The sequence below is a fragment of the Amblyomma mixtum genome, chromosome 1 (assembly GCF_055824585.1).
Source record: "Amblyomma mixtum isolate Tamu chromosome 1, ASM5582458v1, whole genome shotgun sequence".
Taxonomy (NCBI): Eukaryota; Metazoa; Arthropoda; class Arachnida; order Ixodida; family Ixodidae; genus Amblyomma; species Amblyomma mixtum.
In genome coordinates, this window is record NC_143012.1 from 5,548,541 (window position 1) to 5,568,059 (window position 19,519).

General features: G+C 45.8%; 1 protein-coding gene across 1 annotated transcript; it reads left to right on the forward strand.

The window, feature by feature from the left end:
• Nucleotides 1–403: 403 nt before the first annotated feature.
• LOC149365324 (uncharacterized) lies at nt 404–17,851 on the forward strand. The gene is made up of 6 exons (XM_089580885.1): nt 404–554; nt 6,463–6,515; nt 7,040–7,135; nt 10,927–10,974; nt 13,569–13,622; nt 17,711–17,851. Exons 1-6 carry the CDS (start codon nt 404–406, stop codon nt 17,849–17,851), a joined length of 543 nt encoding a protein of 180 aa, XP_089437011.1.
• Nucleotides 17,852–19,519: the final 1,668 nt, after the last annotated feature.

Consider the following 19,519-nt stretch of genomic DNA (forward strand, 5'->3'; position numbering starts at 1 on the left):
ATCTGAAATGGAACCCCTATGATGCACTTCTGCATCAGTACAAAAGAAGAAAAAAAAATATGGCGGCGTGGCTCCGAAAAAGTGCTCGCACTGCCCCCGGCGCGCCACTTAGTGCCGGGAGGAGTAATGGCTCGCGCCGGCGTTTCGCGTCATCTCGTTAGCGCGGGATCACGTTGCAGGCCGCACTAAGTCCTCCTCGGCACGCGTGTGGGCGCGCGCGCGAGGAAAACGAATATTTAAGACGGCGACGCCGCGCCGCGCGGTCCTTCCGTCAGTCACCGCGGAGCTGCACCGCTGTTCGCTTTTCTCGCTGCCTTCGAAACAAAGAAAACAAAGCGGCGACTGGCCGGAAAGAGGAGCAAGCGGAAGGAGCCGGCGAATACAGCAACCACCCAGAGCGGCGATGCACAGCGACATGCGACCCACCGTGGCCACCAGCACCTTGGTCTTGTCCGGGACGATTTGGACGTCGGCGCTGGTGTTTCTCGTTGCCGGAGTGGCAACCGTCTCCGGTCACTTTCCAAGCGGAGACATCCCGCCTTCCTGCACATGGCGTAAGTGTGCCACCCAGATACATACGTCAAGATCAATCTGGAAAGGCGTTCACCTGTTTGCCCGGTGCCATCACAAGTCACTGCTGACTCACCGCGCGTTCGACATCGCTTAGTTCACGCACCGAATCCGTGCATGTCCGTACTATCCTAGCCTGTAAGACTACTTAGATACTTGCATCCCCAGCACTAGCCTGCGCAAGATGTGCGTCTACCAACCTGTGCTCATCCGCTGATCCCAGAACTTATACAATACAGTTGTTTGCAAATACGAGTTTGTTCGCTTCGGCAGTTCCCTGGAGTTCTTACGGTCGCTTACACTAATGATGCACGAACAACGAACCGAAGTCTGCAATAATTTGAGCAAAAGTGTTGCACACGTTAGTGAGCATTACAAGGCTGGAATGGAAAGGTGTAGAAGGGGGGGGGGGGGGGGGAAGGGGGGGCAGCCTCGAATATAAATGGTGTAGCAAAATTCGAAGCCGAGATGAAACGCAGACACGAGAGCAGGTACAAATAAGACAGGACGGTGCGGCGATTGTGTCTGCGTTTCATTTGTGCTGCGAATTTTTCCTACGCTATGAATGGCCACCAACTGGACGAAACTACCCTGCTATTGAAATGAGAAAAAGGCTGCGAAACGGCAGAAAATAATGGGCAGCACACTACTGAAACTTGCGCTATTTTACATAGGCACATATAAACTTACGCGAGACTTAGTTCACAAAAAATGTACTGATGCGGTCAAAGGTATAGGAAGGATAAGAGGAAATGTAAGTTCCATACATAATTATATGGGACCAATATCAACAAACACAGGTCCCATGCAAACTTAAATTGTACCTTTTTCTCAGTGTATGCAAACCCACAAAATGCTCGGGCAACACGATTCACTGATTAACTTTATTCGGTTCCTCGATTTAGGAGAGGTGGCTTTTTCAGGGCTTGTAAAATCCCTGAAAAAGACCCCGACCACGTGTAGAGTCATAGCCTCCTTTAAAGGAGGCTATGGTACAGTACACCACCAGTACTGCATTAGGCAGTAACCAGTAAGCGAGGGAACCAAAATGCGAAACAAGACTCACGCATTAATAACACGATAATTACGTCTAGCGCAATAAAAACGAACCTTAATGCCCTTGATGTGCGCACTAGAAACATATAAATACGGATCGTATGCCACAGTGTAGAGTTAAAATACCCGGTCATGAAAAGCAGCGGAATTCATCGATTTACACAAAAGCACTTTTTACCTGCATACCTAAAAATAAACCTAAATTACACCTAAATAACATATATAAAAATAATATATAATAAATATATACCTAAAATATATCTACGCCTACCTAAAAATATACTAGGGTCCCTAAAAGACTTATCTTCCGAACAGTCTTTTTGAGGCGTGTTAAACAGCCATAAACAAAACCAGTCTATAGACTGTCTATAGATTTTTGTCAATAAAGTCGATAGACTTTCTATAGACAAATCCCACTGAGTAGTCTAGACAGTCATAAACAATCTGTAATTTATGGCCATACATCATTAGTAGACTTTTGTCTATGTACTATGAATAGACAAAAAGAAAATATCTAAATCAAGGAACATAGAGTCTATAAGAAGTTTATGACAGTCTCTAGACCATTTTTGACGTGTTTTACCAAGATCAGTAATGGTGCATCAGGTACCACACGAAACAACACACATGTAATCAGGACAGAATTTCAGACCGCTGCATAGACAAAGAAAAAGATGAAGGCATCTGCCAAGAAAGCTTTTGTAGGCAGTATAAAGGAAACGATGCTGAAGACTATACGGCAGGCACGTTTTAGAATTGTGACCATGCGACCAAACTGTTGACTGCAATTTCTGAAAACGCTATTTTCGTGCACGCGAGAATCCGCAAAACTAAAAAACCTTGATCGAGGTTTTTTTGCTCACATTGTACGACATGCCTGGTGCATAAGCTGAACCGAAAATACGGCATCTGTCCGACGACTTTTCATTCATAAATAAATTTGCACTCACAGAATTAAAAAGTTTACAACTAGTGCAAAAAAAAAATGTTTGATAAAAGCAAAAAAATAATTAATAGTTTGGCTGACAGGAAAGCTTCTATTGTGGGAAACAGTTGGAATACATTTCACAACACTAGCTTGAACGTAATTCCAAAGTGTCATTAGATTAATTCTTGACAACATTAGTAGACATGGGTTTTTACACGAGTAAAATGGGTTAGTTGTTACACTGACGCCACTTAAGGTGCGGTTTATTGCAAACACGTTTTTTTCTCAAAAGGTAGTAAGGGTCTGAGCTCTGAATCATATGGTACGCGTAAAAATGATGTTATTTACAATGAACCAAAGATTTTCTTACAAAGTTTTAACTTGGTGATCCGTAGTACAGCGGCAACTGAGCCAAAATTGCGTCTTTTCACGCCCCAGTGCTGGTGGAAGCAGTAAGGGGCACTTTCATTTTCCGAGCAATTTTGACATCTTCGTCATAACTGCTGTAAATGTATTTGCACCCTTTGCTTTGCCTTACGGTGTCTATAACAGCAGTGTCGAACGTCCTTAAGGTTGCTTAAAGTGTCGATAACTCACACCCTCCCCCATAAATGTGCGACTATCCGCGCTAGAACGCCCTTACAGTTTTCGTCACACGTGCACCCAGTCCAAAACATAAATGTCTTCAAGAGGCAAAGATTAATGCGCTCACGAAGAAATAATGTTTCCTTGTAAAGGATACTTGAAAAAAAAAAAAAGCGATATGTACATGGTCACTTTACCTTCGCCAAACACATGCGAACATAAATGCTGTATATAAAGCAGCGACACAATGAACTGGGGTTCACGCTTGATGGTAATAGGTATATACAGATAATCCGAAAACAATTGGGATTTTGCTCTTACAAAGCGAGTAGAAAAATGACGTGAAATTCGTTGTCCTAAAGCGGCTGGATTTTCGGAGGAGTGGAATAGCGTCAAGGAGCGTCTCTCCTTATGCTGCAGCTCATCCGCGGATTCCGTTTGCTTCAAGAGATCTCTTTATTGGGAATCACTTCATCATAAATACGTAAACGTCTCAGACGATGCGGACGACCAGATCGGCAGAAGCAAGGCATGTCAGACTTAGAGCTTTACTTCGTCTTAGTTATTTGATACGAGGGGCACTAGATAAGTTTTGACTTCTTGGCTCTGAGTGAGAAAGACAGGGTTCCAGCGCCAGGAAGGGTAAAGAGGTCGACTGGAGGAGTTATATCTGGCCTGCTTTGTATTCCTCTCTTGGGATGTAGATCTTTTATTAAATAGTGGAATGAAAACGTGCTTACATTGAAAGGACTCGTTCATTTATAACTGCATGCACAGAGATGTCATGGGAAACGGATGCTCGGAGCAGGAAACTGATTCGGACAAAGCAACCAACTCCAAAGGACGCCCCAATCGAGACATCACTCTTGAACAGATAAGTGCGTGGGAGCATATTGAGTACTCTCTGATTTCCAATGGCACGTAGGCTGCAAACTGACGCGTCTTTTTCCTTTTTTTCAAAAACTCCTCAAAACATAGGTACGCATTATAACACGTACGTGAAACTTGACAGATGTGCAGCGCGCGTATAGAAGGCCACCGCCGGCTTCGTACATCCTCTCTCGAGTGTCGCACCGGCTAGGCAAGATACGCTCTGTACTTTCGTGTTTTATTGCGTGCATCGGCTCCTGCATGCGCTATAATGCGAATGAGAAGAGCCGGCCGTCATATCGCGTGCACGCGTCGCACGTTCGCAGCTTCCGTTTGCGGACATCTCATTAACGTGATTTGTGCGCGACGATATGTGTGCCACCCCTTCCGCTCGCCTGAGAAGTGAGAGTCCGACCGAAGGATGTTCATCAGAGGCATCAAGGTGAAACTTCCGGCTGTCATCCTTAATAAGCCTTCGTGACGGGAACTTCACCGTCCTCTCGTTTCACTAAGGTCACAAGGTCGTTTCTTTTTCCACTTTCTACCCGTGGGCTATAGCTGGGCGAATGTTCGAAGCTGACCAACCGCCCTGTCGCAGCCGAAATTGTAGGAAAAAAATAACAAGAGGTGAGGAGTTGATAGCATTGGCTTGTTTTCAAAGAAGTCAAAATTACTAGCCTTTAGCTTTTAAAGTTACTTTACTTTAGACTTCTGTACCGCTGCGGTGGCCTATAGTCGTTTGAGCATCCGCCTCGCATGCGAGAGGTGCAGGGTTCGATCCCCAGTGCCGCCGGGTACCCACCGGTGATACAATTGGTACAAGCTTTCCCCCGGCCTGGTGCTCGGCTTATATGTGGTGAAATGCTTGGGAAATGGGTCTTTGACCCCACCTTGTGCAATGGCGCTCTTTGGCCGCAGTTGCCCTTGCGCCATAGAAAATCATCAGCATCATCGTACTTTGACTTGTCAAACATTCCATAATTCATCACAGTGCGTCACCGTCCTAATAGGCGAGAGAAAATTTCAACGAGCTGTCCAGGTTACCCCGTTTTTCAGTTCCTGTCTGTGCTACTTATGCCGCTATACAGTGCTTATTTTGAAGCTTCAAGAAACTTCCCCAGATCCACAGATGACTGCAGGAACTTTACAGAGTCGGGGGCGCATACACGCATGCGCTGCCACTTCCGGTCCACGTTATAGGAGTCTAGATACTTCCTATCCGCGGTTTTCGGCCTGTTGTATGCACCGTCCGGAGTAGTAGTTAAGAGCCTTGTAAAAAACAGCAGCTCAGTATGCACTAACACGACACGGGTTCATTATCACGCGCAACGTGTTGGTTGTTCTCCACGCTTGTGCTGTCGACCTGTCGTGATTTTTCTCGAAGATTTATATTCCTACCCAGCCAAAACAACACAATGGCCCTCTTCACCTTTTACCGCCTCACAAAACGTGCACATGACGCGAGAAATCTGCGCTTGCAGTATTGGTTGTACCACCGGAGGCAAAAGAAACAGCCCCTCCCCCCCCCCCCCCCCCCCCCCCCCTCCAAGTTCTGGCCCTTGCCACTCTGCGCAGGGGCGCCACCTGACAAAACATTTCTGGCATCGATACCAGCACAGTGTGTCCGTTTCGACACCAAAAGTGCTTTGTCAGGTGGCGCTCCTACGCAGTGGCACGGGTCGGAGCTTGGAGACGGTGAGAGGGGAGGGGCTTTTGCCCTCGATGGTACATTTGTCTACAACAATAATCGCCTTCCCGTTGCGGCTTTGAATTGTGTTTCGTCGTCGCTTTTACGTTCCAGTGCTGCGTGCGCTTCTTGTCGGTGGAGGTGTCTAAAATGTGGAAGTGAGTAGACGGGCTCTGGAGGGTGGGGGTCGGTGGTTCGTGGCGGGTGTATCTTCAGTAGGCTGGAGGCAGGTTGGTTCTTCTGTACGGTGGAGGGCAAAAGTAGGCGGGCAGCGGCCTTCTAGAGGTCGGAGGTGAATGGTTAGTGATGAGCGGGTAAAAGCCTTTTGTTTGGCACGGGGTGGAAGATCATGGAGGGTGGTGACGGGTGCAGGGCAAAGGTGGTCGGCTAGCACGTGGGCGGAGGCTTTCTGGAGGATGGCGGCATAATGCAACAAAGTGACCGATTTCGAGCAAGGTGGTGGTATTAATGCTAGTGCGTTAAGGAATATAGAGAGGTGCTGTTGTGTTTGTACGAATCTCGCGCTTACCCAGTCACTACTAGTTTAAAGAAATACGCCAGTTACCCCGCAGCGACAAATTTCTTAAGCGAAAACGGAGGTAAGGAAAATAGTTTAATACTAGAGAAAAATCTCCCCATACGACACAACACCAAAACATTTTTTTTCATTTTTTTGGGCACAATTGTGTACTTTTCGACTGGGTCATCACGTGACTAAAGAACGACGGCGTATTTTGTGCTCGCTTCCTCTTCTTTTTTCACGCAGTGAACGCCGTTCTCGAAGGCTGCTCAGACGACAGCTTCGAATTCAAGGATATCGTAAGTGGTCCGCTCTTTTAGTGCTGTACACAGCTGCCTTTATACGTACAACCTTGGTGAGACATCACGAAGCCACGTGGTTTGCTGCGGATATGAGTAATGGGGAAATTTAGGGCTGTTAAGGGAAAACTTTCGACGGGTGAGGAAATTAGTCCTCATCAGTCTCCAGGTTCCTGGAGTCGCAGCAGCGTCCCTAAGATCGCACGTCTCAGTAAATGAACTCTTTGAATTCGGGACTGCTGATCATTCAAAAACCATTGAGCGTTTTGACAGTTTCTGCTCAAACCGCGCAAGTTTCCAGTTTGCCAATATTTCCTTTTGAGTCATGTTGCACTTAATTCGTAACGCCTGGCTTATACAAGATTCGAACTTTTAGCCAGACTTATGCAAGAACTTTTAGCCCTGGACTCTCGAGTGTCATAGAAGTAAGAAAACGAACTTAATTGAAGTCGACCGAGGCTGCGCGTCATCTCCTCGGGGCGTGTTCTGGAGCTGTGACTGACGTGACGGCCCCCTGTCCGCAGTCAGGCTGGGACCTGCTGAAGCGAGACTACTTCGCCTGCCTCTACTCGCGGGTCATCCAGGCGGACTCGCGGGAGACATGCCAGGACGACGCCCTGGTGAGGCACTCGACTGAGCCCCCTGTGCTCGCTTCCACTGCTTTTTTTTTCTCTTTCACTGCTTCGAGTGCACCACTGCAAAAGGCCTACTGCTGTTAGTGGGCACCTCACTGTCATCATCATCATCATCAGCCTGACTACGCCCACTGCAGGGCAAAGGCCTCTCCGATGTCTGTCCAATTAACCTCACTGTAAATAAAAATAAATAAATAAATAAATAAATATCGCAACAACCGGACATGAAGGAATTGTTTTTGTCAGAAGCTGCGCAGCTATTGAAAGAAAATTTGCTGAATTCAAATTTAGCAGCTGCGGTGGCTCACTGGTTATGGTGCTCGGCTGCTGACCCGAAAGATGCGGGTTCGATCCCGGCCATGGCGGTCGATGGAGGCAAAATGCTAGTGGCCTGTGTACTGTGCGATGTCAATGCACGTTAAAGAACACCAGGAGGTCGAACTTTTACGGAGCCCTCCACTGCGGCGTCTCTCGCAGCGTGAGTCGCTTTAAGACGTTAAACCCCATAAAATCCAAAAAAAATCCGAAAGTTTTGCAAATTACTCAAAGCAAAATTCTAACTTATGAGGCCAATTTATCGTCCATAATCGTTAAAATCACGGATTTTGAGATTACAATTTTTTGTTTTGTGCTTAAACTACTCGGTAACTTTCTAACAATAGTAGGCTAAAACTCTGCAATCAATACATGCGGGACCGCTTAAAGCACTGAAATTTGGCATCGCAGATTCAACTGCATTCGTTAATTTAGCATTCGTATCATCATGTACAGTTTGATTATGTCAAATTTGCCCACTTCAAATGCTTCAAATGCAAGCAATCCACAGAACTTGTCTAACATTTTTGCCACCAGCTTGACATTTGTAAAGCTTGAAGTTCATTGTTTTGAAATCTCGCAGTTCCGGTCATTTTTATCAAAATATATTCAGCAGCTGGCTCAAAACAGTGCTTCCATTTAGCTGCTCCCAGCTAAATTTAATATTTTCTTAAATTTGACAAATTTTACCTATCAGCAGTGATGCAGCAGCTGTCTGATGTGGGCATTTCAATGTGCCTCTGTACAGAATTATGTGAATTAAAAGCGTACTACAGCATATATACAACACATTTGGTTGGATAAGAAGACGGCGATGACGACGACCCCGAAACGCGGGGCCGTCCTGCAGAAGGAATGGCCTGTTGCCGCTTTCCGATTCCAGGGACCACGGGGATTAAACTCCTTAAACTAAATTAAAAAACGAAGTCCGGGTCGTACTAAAGCACTCGCTAAAGAAGTGCTAAAGGGGCTGAACGTAATCATCGCCTGGTTATGCTCCAGCTAGTTACTTTTTTTGCGTACTTTTTATTAACACATTTTCCCTTGCGAATGTGATCTCTGCATTTCATCAGAAGACGATGATAGTATTTGGCTTTAATAATGTAACATGAGTCATGCTTACCCACAAAACTCAACAGTGTTTCGGGAACACTCAAATCGTACCGCGTGAAAAATTCGTTTTAGTGCGAATGCACTCACACGCTCCGACCACGACCAAGACTCATAACACCGACTAAGAATATTGTCATCTTTGGATCTTGTGTCTTTACCTAGCAATAGCGACGCCATGTCAAGTTAAAGAAACAAATGAAATTAATATCCATGACTGGAGTCGAAGCCGCGGCGGCGCGAACAGATCAGCTCCATAGACCGCTAGGCTATCGCCACTTTTTTTTTTATTGCATGGAAATCAATCCCGCTGAGCTACCAAATACTTTACGTACGCACATACTATTCCGCAATGCAGACACAGATCCTCATGTCTTCGTTTACTGCACCCCACCTGCACATTAAATTTGCGGGAGATGCGTCAAGAACCGGCAACCATTCAGGCGGCCGGTCCTGCGCAGCATGAATCCCCCGCACCAAGGTGCACTGTTCATTGAACAGAGACTTGATGCAGCCGACCACGCCAAGTGCTAAACTGAAACCCATTATCGCTATGTGCATTGCACACCGTATTCTTCGTCCACTGATACTCCTATGGTTTGGTTTTATGGGGTTTAACGTCCCAAAGCGACTCAGGCTATGAGAGACGCCGTAGTGGAGGGCTCCGGAAGTTTCGACCACCTGGGGTTCTTTAACGTGCACTGACATCGCACAGTACACGGGCCTCTAGAATTTCGCCTCCATCGAAATGCGACCACGGCGACCGGCGACGTCTTTCGTGTCAGCAGCCGAGCGGTGATGAGGACATACATCCTAAATTTTATGAGCCGGAATGATAAAATCGGGCTTGAATTTCATGTTGGCGTTGACGGTATATCAATATTTTTTCGTGGCTCGGCAATTTACCGGCTTCAATTGATTCAAACATTAAGTATAGAGTCATTACCATAACCACTGAGCCATCCCGGCGGCTGCTAATACTGCTATGAAACTAATATTCAAGCTTTCAGCTATGTGGCGGTTGTGACAGAGAGATGTGCGCTGCCAGCGTTGGCGTGGACAACGTTGTGGCAGAAACATGGCACTAGAACAATACGCGTAGGCGTTCGCAACATTACTGTGGAAACGCGGCACGGGAGTATAGGCCGTCGGCGTACTGTGGGTATAAACTGACATTGGCTAGGATAAAACTAAAGACGCACCCGTGCTTTCGCACAATAATCGGTTTAACGAAGATAAAACCCTGACACTTTTGCATCTTCTTTGTATTTCCAAAATCGCTGGCGAGATTTGCCTACATTTAGCAAGTAGCAAAGCTGCGCAATGAACAAGGAGGACAGAAAGAAACACAATCGCGCGTGTGTTGTCTTTCTCTATGAACACAACACAGCACAAAACTCTATGGCAAAAGAATAAACGCAAATTGTTCCGGTCCGTACCACCACGTATAACAGGCTATACTAACCTTACTGAGAGTTGACACCGAAGTCCGTAAGGGTGCCCGTAAACCTTTGGCAAAAGTAGAGTCTAAGTTGTTTGCTTTTAAGCCGTATTGTGGGGATCTTGAAGAATACATGGAAGTCCCGACCTTCAGAAGGGTGAGAAGATTTTTTCTCACTTTCAAGAGATTAGGAACGCTGGCAAAGCATATAACGAACAACACAGCATATGGCCCACAAGCAAACTCTTTGGGGTCTGAACATTTAACAAACGCTGCATATTGGCTAATTTCGGCAAAACCGCCGCATAAACTAGCTCTACTTCCAGGCGAGGTCTCCACGCTGTCCTGCTTATTACACAGTCCGCACATGATGATGCGGTAAGTGAAGGATGTACACGTACCTCGATCTAGTCTTACCAGGGTCACACCAATGCGTGCTGTAAATACGAGTCATCCTTAGAGCGAACACGAGAAATGGTCAAGCCGGCTCTTAATTCGAGAAAAGAAGAATAAATACGCATTTATCGTACCGTATAAGCTCATAACGGTGTCCTGAATGACTTGTTAGAACAACCTAAACAGACAATTTCGGCGGCGTCGTGACCACATGCCCCAAAGCCCATGGCAGTCCGCCTGCTTTGCTTGTGCTCACTTCACCTGGATGTGTCTCGTAATTATCCCCCACCTCCGGCGTACTTGAATAGTATTCTCACCTGTTATATTCGCTGTACCTCACAGCTTTGGTCAAGTCATAATATGGCGTGACGACCTCTACCGAAGTGAAATTTCCCTGTAAAGCTAAGGCTTAAAAAAAATCAAAGAAAGCAGCTTATTTCATCCATACTGTCTCGGTCGGTATATGTAACACTAAAGTACTCATTGTCTATATTTTTTTCGTCTACGTTTGCAGCTGAGTCAGGTGGAAGACTGCAGGGTGGATGCCTACCTCAAGTTGAGGGTGAGCCTGTTTTAAGCATCGGCACCCTTGTCAAAGCACATCATACGGGTTGACACAAAAGCAAACATGGTGTTCGGGACAAACTCATTGCATTGACATCCCTGCATAACGGAAGTATGGCGTGTGATGACCACTTTTGGTTTGAGAACCACGTTGATGCATTCTATTTTATTCATTGAGGAGATAGCAAGACAAGCGCACGCCCAGTGATATAAAAATTTTCAACATGATCCCAACCAACGTTGCATGGCCTGAGAAGCTTTGATCACAGCTCGAACCATGGGGGCGGTGCCGTTGTGAGGAAATCAAGGGCGCAGTATTGTCTCCCTAACGGTGTACAACTCCTGAACTGCGCCGACTAACACCTTGCCGGCGAAATTTGTAGTGATGCCAGCTGTGACGTCACCATAGGTTAAACCTAGCAGCGAGATCTGCGCCATAGCCCTTCAAGGACTATGTCTGCGCTAAAGAGGACGCACGGCTGCGATACGCCTCCTCACATACTATCATCGGAGGCACGTGTTTTCCACAAAATGGCGTCATCATAGCTGCGGATGTTAGTGATAATGTTCATAGCGATAAGCAACAGACTGTCTGTGCGCTGAAAGAAAAAGCGCAAGCCACCAGAAACGCTCCCATCCTGCAATTCTCCGTGACGCCGTTGTCCCGCATGCAGTAGATGCAATGGCCCTGTTTCCTGGCGCTTTAAGAAATCGACACGCAAGGAAACCATTTCAAACCAAAGAAAAAATTCAGAGAGCACTTCAGACTTTTTACATGCTGCGAAAGCGAAAGCAATAGTGTGTGCCTCACATCTCGGTGGACACTTCAACCGCGCCTTAAAGGAAGGTAAAGGGTCTGGGAAGGCATACAATTGAAGGTGTATATGCTGTCGACTGGAATCTCTATTGCAAGCTAGCCTCCAACGTGACTATCGAAATGCAACTGAACAACGAAGTGGTTTTTCCCCGACAAAGCACGCCCTTCCAACCAATGGCGCCGGCCGATTCGGGGGGACTATATTCCCTTTCGTCTGCCACTCCCTGCATTTTCACGCTAGCAGCTTGAGAATCGGCCGATGCCATTGGCTGGAAGGGGGTCCTTTGACGGGGAAAAGCCGCTTCGTTCTTGAGTTGTGTCCGACTACAGCACATGTAGACAATATGCAACGAGAAATCGTAACACCACCCGGAACGCGTACGACGAACGGTTGCTCACAATTTTGCTGCGAGTGTAGACGCGGAAACTCGCTCCACATTGAGGTCAGCCAGTAGGGAGAATATATAGAACGAAATTTTATATGACTGCCTCAAAATGGTGGAGTTCGGGTTGCTGTGTGCGTCTGACCGCTTGAAGGGGCCCAGAAACACAATTTTAGTTAATTGTTTTGCCTGTTGATTGCATACAGTGAGTTATAATGGTGCTATTAGCGTCGGTAATACCGCGTATATTCCGTTTTTTAATATTTTAATGTCCTCCCAAAAACAACTTCATGGCTCTGATGGTGTCGCCACACAGTGGCGGGTTTTTAGCAGCGGATATGACATCACCTGGCGCGAGCTTGATGAGCGGACAAACAGTAAATATACTTCAAATTGTGTGAATAAATAGAGACACATTTTGTCACCTGTCTGCGTTTTATATTAGATCAACAAAAACAACTTGTTTGCCTTAGATAAAAGCCCTGCAAAGCAAGTAAAATAAAAATATACCACCAGGGGCGCTCTGGCATGGAAACGACGCTGCTATCTCAGCAAGAACGAGTTACAGAGAGCATTTTGGGTGGAAAAAACAGCGCGAAAGGGACGGAAGACAAAGATGAAGGAAACCACACGGACTTCATCTTTGTCTTCCGTCCCTTTCGCGCTGTTTTTTCCACCCAAAATGAACGTATACCAACTCGCCCAACTTTCCATTCTATTACAGAGAGCAGGCACCCATGGAGTACAAACTTCCGCGACGTGCTCTGGCTGGCTGTTTGATTGGTTGCGCCAGGTGCCGTCATTGGGAGAGGGAAACAAGAGTGGGAAGCCCCGCCAAAATCAAGTTGAGGGCAGCGTTTCGTTTGCTTGTATTTTGAAATTTCTTCACTGAATAACTCCCGTTCCTGTGCATCGATTCCTGTAATTCTTTTTAAGTCAGCATCTGTGTGACATAAACAACCCACCTGAAGTATAGCCGGAATCCCCCCAAGCAGTGTTACGCAGCCTCTTTAAGAGGCCGTCGCCTGGCGACGATTACAGGCCAAAAATTTTGCAAACCCGGTCCACCTGGCGGCTGAAGCCGCGAAGAATCTGTACACCTTCGCCAGTCTTTAGTCGCGGAGGTTCCGGCCCCCGTATATATAGGCTGGTGTGCCAGGGGCGGGGAGTAGGCCTAGGAGGCTTCTTACATCGGTGGAAATTAAATTTTTTATCATCATTATCATTGGCATCGCTGGGGCTTTCTGTACCATCTGCGAGCACACACACGAACGCGCTAACACATGCCGCCGGCTTTTCTCGTAATGGGAATAATAATGCTTTTTGCATTAAAAAAAGCTGCTTTCACTTTCGTGTGGCAAGCTTCAAATTCATCATTTTTCGATCTTCCAGCCTGACGTCAAGCTGAAAAGTCCTCCATTCGACAACTCTGTTCAACTCTTCAAGGTACGAACCAGCCTCCCTCCATCCACTACGCGTTAAGTATATATCTACGCGTTCGGGCGCTGTATGGACGAATCACCCAACGGTGAACAATGTATTTTTGCCTGCGAGTGTTAATGTCGCGGTTTTCTTTTTAATGAGCCAAACCTATGTTAACAAATACCCAGAAAGAAAGTGCATCTTCTGGTTAAAAATTCACGGGCTATTTCGAGATATGTACTTTAAGCATGTTAAATGAGCTACCACAATATTACAAAGCAAAAACTGCTCGGGCATTTTTGTAGTTGTTTATACCTAAACCTTGGACCTACCTCTATAAAACGAGATATCTGAAAGAGCTTCTCCTGAATATTTTGTTTTAGTGAGCTCCCCGTCCTACACAAAGAAAGAAAAACATGAACGCGACATTTTGCCTTCAGTATTTTGGCAGCAGACCAGAGAAGCAACGCGGATGGGAGGCACGTCTGACCTTGTTTAAATCATGCAGCCTGGGCTTAATTTGCTCAGTGGGCCTCTGACCTTCACAGCACGTCATTCCCTTTATCCCGTTCCCTGTTCATGCCATAAAAGAAAAAAAAAACTGCAGCGAATCATGCTGTCTCCATGTTGCCGGAGGTTAACAAAAGCAATTGATGCTTCAATTTTATTTTGCATACTTCTTGTATTTTTCTGGTGAGCCTTTCAGAAGAAAGAAAGGCTGCCATTGTCAAGCGAGCACTTCGACAGCGCCACGAATCCCTTAGTGTACAGTGGTTCACAATGTTTTCAGCCTCAGGAAACCTCACTGTAGTTATGAAAAAATGTCATGGAATCCTCCTGCGTTTTGGCTTCCATCTCCACCCGTTTAAAATGCGCTCAATAAGAAAATTCAAACACCTTCCCCACCTCACCCCCCCCCCCCCCCCCCCCCCAAAAAAAAAAAAGAAACTGTGAAACACCTCCCGAGGAGAGCACATCAACTTGCTCAATCATTACATTGTGTTGTCATGAAAACCTGAACCAAATAATACACTTCTATACGCAGCAGAGAACCCACAATCACGCGCGAAAGTTGGCGAGCCCTTCCCGGAGACTTTTTCATGCAGCATCCTACATAGTTTGCACGTGTGTATACAAGTTGACAGATGGCTATTGGTTGGATTCTTTCAGATGTTGGGCAGCTGCCATGCCCGCGGCCAATAAGCGGCGTAGCTCCGGCGGATCAGAAAGCTCCGCCCCCGGAGGTGGGGATGGCAGAGAAGCGCAGACCTTACAGCATGCAAAAAGTGACGAGAGAATAGGGAAAGGCGCGAATACGCTGAAATTCAGATTTTGACTGCAACTAACGCAGCTTCTACAAAGGGCATCAAAAAAATTCTTGCTGGACAATATTCATGAAGCACGGTGCTTTAGCATCCCAGGCAGACCGAAAATTTCTTAGAGCCCTTTCAGAGCCCCTTTAAGTTAAAAATGACTGCCTACATGATGAAACCCTCTGCTGCAAGCAGTTACTGTATGACATGATTAGTCCCAGAATAAAGTGCATAAAGGAATTTCAGGCTTCAGGACTCAGGCACCTGCGAATTTATGGAAACCCTAAAAAGCACAAGAAAACCGAAACCCGAAGGTACCACAAAACCTCATTTGAGAACCAAGTTTTAGTAGTTCATTTTGTAGAGCGTCTGGCCATGACCGCATTATTTATAGGACGTTTCTTGGGTTCCTGGACATTGCCGACAGCCTATTTCATCGTACCTGTCCACATCTATGACATGTAATGCCCTCTGGGCCAAGAGGCCGGGTAACTTGAAATAAATAAATAAATAAATAAATCTACCACAAAAAAAAATCCAGAATACTTCGTTCGGAACCCACTATTCTCACGTGAAATGGTCAGCGCAGCGCACTATTTGTTGGCACAAGTGACATCCAACTGACACGTTGGTCTTCTCATGACGTGGGAGCAGACATTTTACTCGGCTCGTTATTTATTAATGCGAAAGCATTCTATGGCTCTGTCGCGTCAGCAAAAAGTGTCCGCAATTTTGTCCGCATGGTTACGTCGTTCTCTGAAGATAAATGTGTGAGATTGTGTTTGTGTGACAGAGTGTATGATAAAATGTTGCTATGGAAAAAACGGTTGATGAGGTGTAATTAGTGCATTAATTAAAAGTGAAAAAATACACAGACTTCAAAATAGCCATGGACGTCAGGGGCGTAGCCAGGAGGGGGGGGGGGGGTGCTTATGTTCAGCCCCCCCCCCCCCCCCCCCCCCTGGTTTGGGACAGATATAGTTCTAGACTACGTGTGATATTTTATTTCCTTATTAGCGTTTGATCCCTCCGCAAATTCTATGAGGATGCCGCGCTGCAACATGAGCCCCCCATCGAACAAAATTTCTGGCTACGCCACTGATGGACGTCGATATAGTATGTGGCCGTTTTGCTTTCGCATTGCTTCAGTGCGGGTCGCTATAGAGTGAACTAAAAACAACATAAATAAAAACAAACAATAACATGAGAAAAGCTTTAAATAAAAACAAAGTAAAAATAAAAAACGAAACTAATGGAAAGGCTTTTGCATTTCTGCTCTTAAGCAGACCCAAGTGCAAGCCAGTAATTTTTCAAAATGCATTCTAACAGCATGTTGCACTTCAGTAGGCTACTTTGTCTGACAGCGGTGCTACGTCTCCCCTTTGGCGCACTCCTAATTTAAGCCAAAAAATATCTGTTGTGATTTCGGGATTTGGCGTATTTTTCTGATATACCGGCACGAGCACGCAGGATTAACGAGAGCTATTTAATCACGAAAGTAAAAAAAAGATCTTCAGAGATCCATTAAATCAACACGGTTGATTGCACCAAAATTTAAAAGCCCTAAAATGTTCAAGCATTTTGGAAATAATGCCGACACTTGTACTGCTACTAAGAGCAGCGCAACTTACCCTGACGTGGTCAGTGCACCATGACCTTGCGTAAGAAGCTGACACTGAAGCCTATAATGCACACGAAAAAAGCTACGGTGGGCACTTAAAGGGGTTCTGAAAGCGGCTCTCAATGAAGGTGCGGTATTCCTGGGATGTTAAAGGATGCCGCTTCACGAACATTTTCCAAAAATAATTTTTATGTGTTTTATAGAAGCTGTGTTATCTATAGTTAATATTTGAATTTCAGAGTCTTTGCGCCTTGCCCTCTGTTGACGTCACTTTTTGCATGCTCAAAGGTTGGCGCTCCTCCACCGGCTCCACCGTGGGAACTCCCCGGTAGGCAGAGCTTCCTGACCTACGCGAGCGACGCTGCTAACTAGCCACGGCCATGATGGCTGCCATGGAACTTTCGCGCGCAATTGTGGGTTCTTTGCTGCGTGTAGAAGTGTACTGTTTGGCTCAGGTGTTGATGGACTAGAGGATGTCGTGACTGAGCGAGGTCATATACTCCTTTCAGAAGGTCTTTCGGAGCCCCTCTAAAGTCCCTATGTGTTGTGAATGTGAAAGCAGGCATTGACTAAAGGCCTTAACCATAGAAGCGTTTGATCTAAATGCCTTTACCACAAAGGCCTTCACGTTAAATCCTTTACCGTGAAGGCATTTACCTTCAGAAGGGTAGATGCTTGGGCTTGCTAGTTCATGATTCAGAGAAAAAAACTCGGCGCAAAAACTAAAACACACATTGCAAGCACAGCAAAATAAGTTAACCGTGATGACAGTTCCATAAAACCAGTGACTACATGAGCTACAGGCATAGGAGCGTTCATTTCTAAGAGAATACACTACAAAACTTTTCTGCTGGTGGATTTGTTTCGCCGCACGAAGGCAGGTTTTCTAGCAAAAAAATGGTAAGGAAAGTGTTGTTCAAGTTTGCGTGCTTGGATTAACACCTTCCAGGTCAGTAGCCAGGTCAGTTGTAATTGCCATTATTTGCAAGCCCCTTTACCACTCACAAGCAGTGCTTACCTTGAGTGGAGGGCAAGAACTGTCAGGCAAGAACTGTCAATCGTGACACCTTTAAGTTTCACTCCTACAGGTGTGCAGATTTTGTGCTGATGTGAAGTACTCAGGCACTGACAACCCTGCTCCGGCTCTCATTCCTCCCCCGCCTCTTCTAACCATGCAGAACTGCATGGCGAACACCCTGGGCAAGTTCAGAGAAGCCGGCATGTCTGCTCTGCGAGGTTTCCGGGTAGGACCAGACGTTGGGCCAATGCCGTTCCAAGCCAAGCCCAACATTACCGTCGAGTACGCCCAGTTCGCATGAGACGAGAATAAACATTTATTAAAAGTTTCCAGAGTGTGGCATTTGCCAGATGTGAAGTAGTAGTTAGCAAGTACATCATTCTGAGTCATATGGTGACAACAAATTCGGATCAAAAGAAAGGAATCAGACATGGAGCAAAAGATTTGGTTGCACTGAACTTAATATGAAAACTCTAGTTGTGAACAGCATGTTGCCGATATCCAAAAAAAGAAAAATTTATGGGCAAGCAATTGGATTGATGTAGACAAAATATTTTTTTTCACTGGCTAATATAATTCAGTTCTGATATTATGATTATATCCTAATTTACGATGCATTGTTCATCATTCCACAATCTACTCCAACTCTGATTCGATTCCGATCCCGCCTACGTAATTACGCAAAACGTGTCACATAGTTATCGGGGTGAGTCCTCATGCCACTACTAGTGCAGTGGTTAAGCGAAGCGCCACTGCACTGGCAGGCAGCTGCTTCAGAAAAAAGCCCCTGGTGTGGTCTGTGAGATACAGGCTGCCCTCCCCGAGCTATGCAAGGAGGGATAGCTCCAGCAAGTCTCATTTTTGAAAACATAGTTCTTCGAGAGGCTATATAATTTGCACGTAGGCCTGCTGTTGCCCGAGTCATTTTCTTGTTGGAGGTGGAAAGAATGAAGGGAAGAGTGGCAGGAAGTCATGGGGACAGGTGACAGGTGGAGAGAGTCAAGTCTCCCTAAACACCACCTAGAAGGTGGAGGCTTCACACAAATGCCTTTGCCGCCAGACAGTTTTCGCCTTTATGGCCCTCCTAATGCTATTGAGTTAAAATATATGACAGTTGCATCCTGCCAGTTATGGTGGCTAGCATATGCCAGTATTGATCTGGCTAGTCGGAGCAAGCAGGTTAAGAAAAAAACTTTAAGCAGAGTGTGACGAGATATGAAAGGAAACTTGGTGGGGTAACACTGAGACTGAAAAAGGACAATACCGATAAAAGAAGGAATTCAAGTCTTAAGTTTTGCTGTAGTGGGAATTTAGATGAGATGGAAGTTGTGCAGGGCATATAACCAAGTAAAAAAATAACAGACGCCCTGTTAAGCTAATACAGTTTATAAAAAGGGGAGAGAAAAGCATCCGGGGTGGAAGAAAGCCAGTTTGGCAGATTAGATAAGAAAATCTGGATAGGGTGGCCATGAATGACGATGGACAGGGCTAATCAGCGTGCAAGGGGAGAATATCACCTGTTGTGCAGTGTACACAGTCATGAAGTTTTAGAAACCTGAACCACATTTGTCCAAAGTATTTCCAGATAGCGTTCTGGTGAGTAGTTATATGCGGTCTTACAATTACTTATAGTAATTAAAAGTTATAGTCATCACCAAATTCATGTAAGAGGGAAACCTATGACTGTGGGCTTATTTGCCACATCTTTTCTTAATGCGTCAGCACCACCGGGCTCAATCTAGGATCATAAGCATTACTGTGACAAGGGCAAGTAGCGCAATCACTCGTCTATATCGGCCGCAAGAAAATTTTTCACTTTACGCTGCTCAAACAGCTTTTCTTGTTTGGATGGAAGTTTATATGCCAGAGGAAACCGCTTGTCCACTAATTTCACAAAAATTTTGGTGGGGAAAAAATCTTTTTTTTTTGGCGTGATCCTTCATTTCAACGCAAAGCGCCAACCTCGCAG

What these genes read in the sequence shown, in the direction of transcription:
- LOC149365324 (XM_089580885.1), top strand. Translation starts at nt 404, where the DNA reads ATGCACAGCGACATGCGACCCACCGTGGCCACCAGCACCTTGGTCTTG. An exon ending in GCTTCGAATTCAAGGATATC is followed by an intron (nt 6,516 to 7,039) that starts GTAAGTGGTCCG and finishes CCCTGTCCGCAG; the next exon opens with TCAGGCTGGGACCTGCTGAA. An exon ending in ATGCCTACCTCAAGTTGAGG is followed by an intron (nt 10,975 to 13,568) that starts GTGAGCCTGTTT and finishes TCGATCTTCCAG; the next exon opens with CCTGACGTCAAGCTGAAAAG.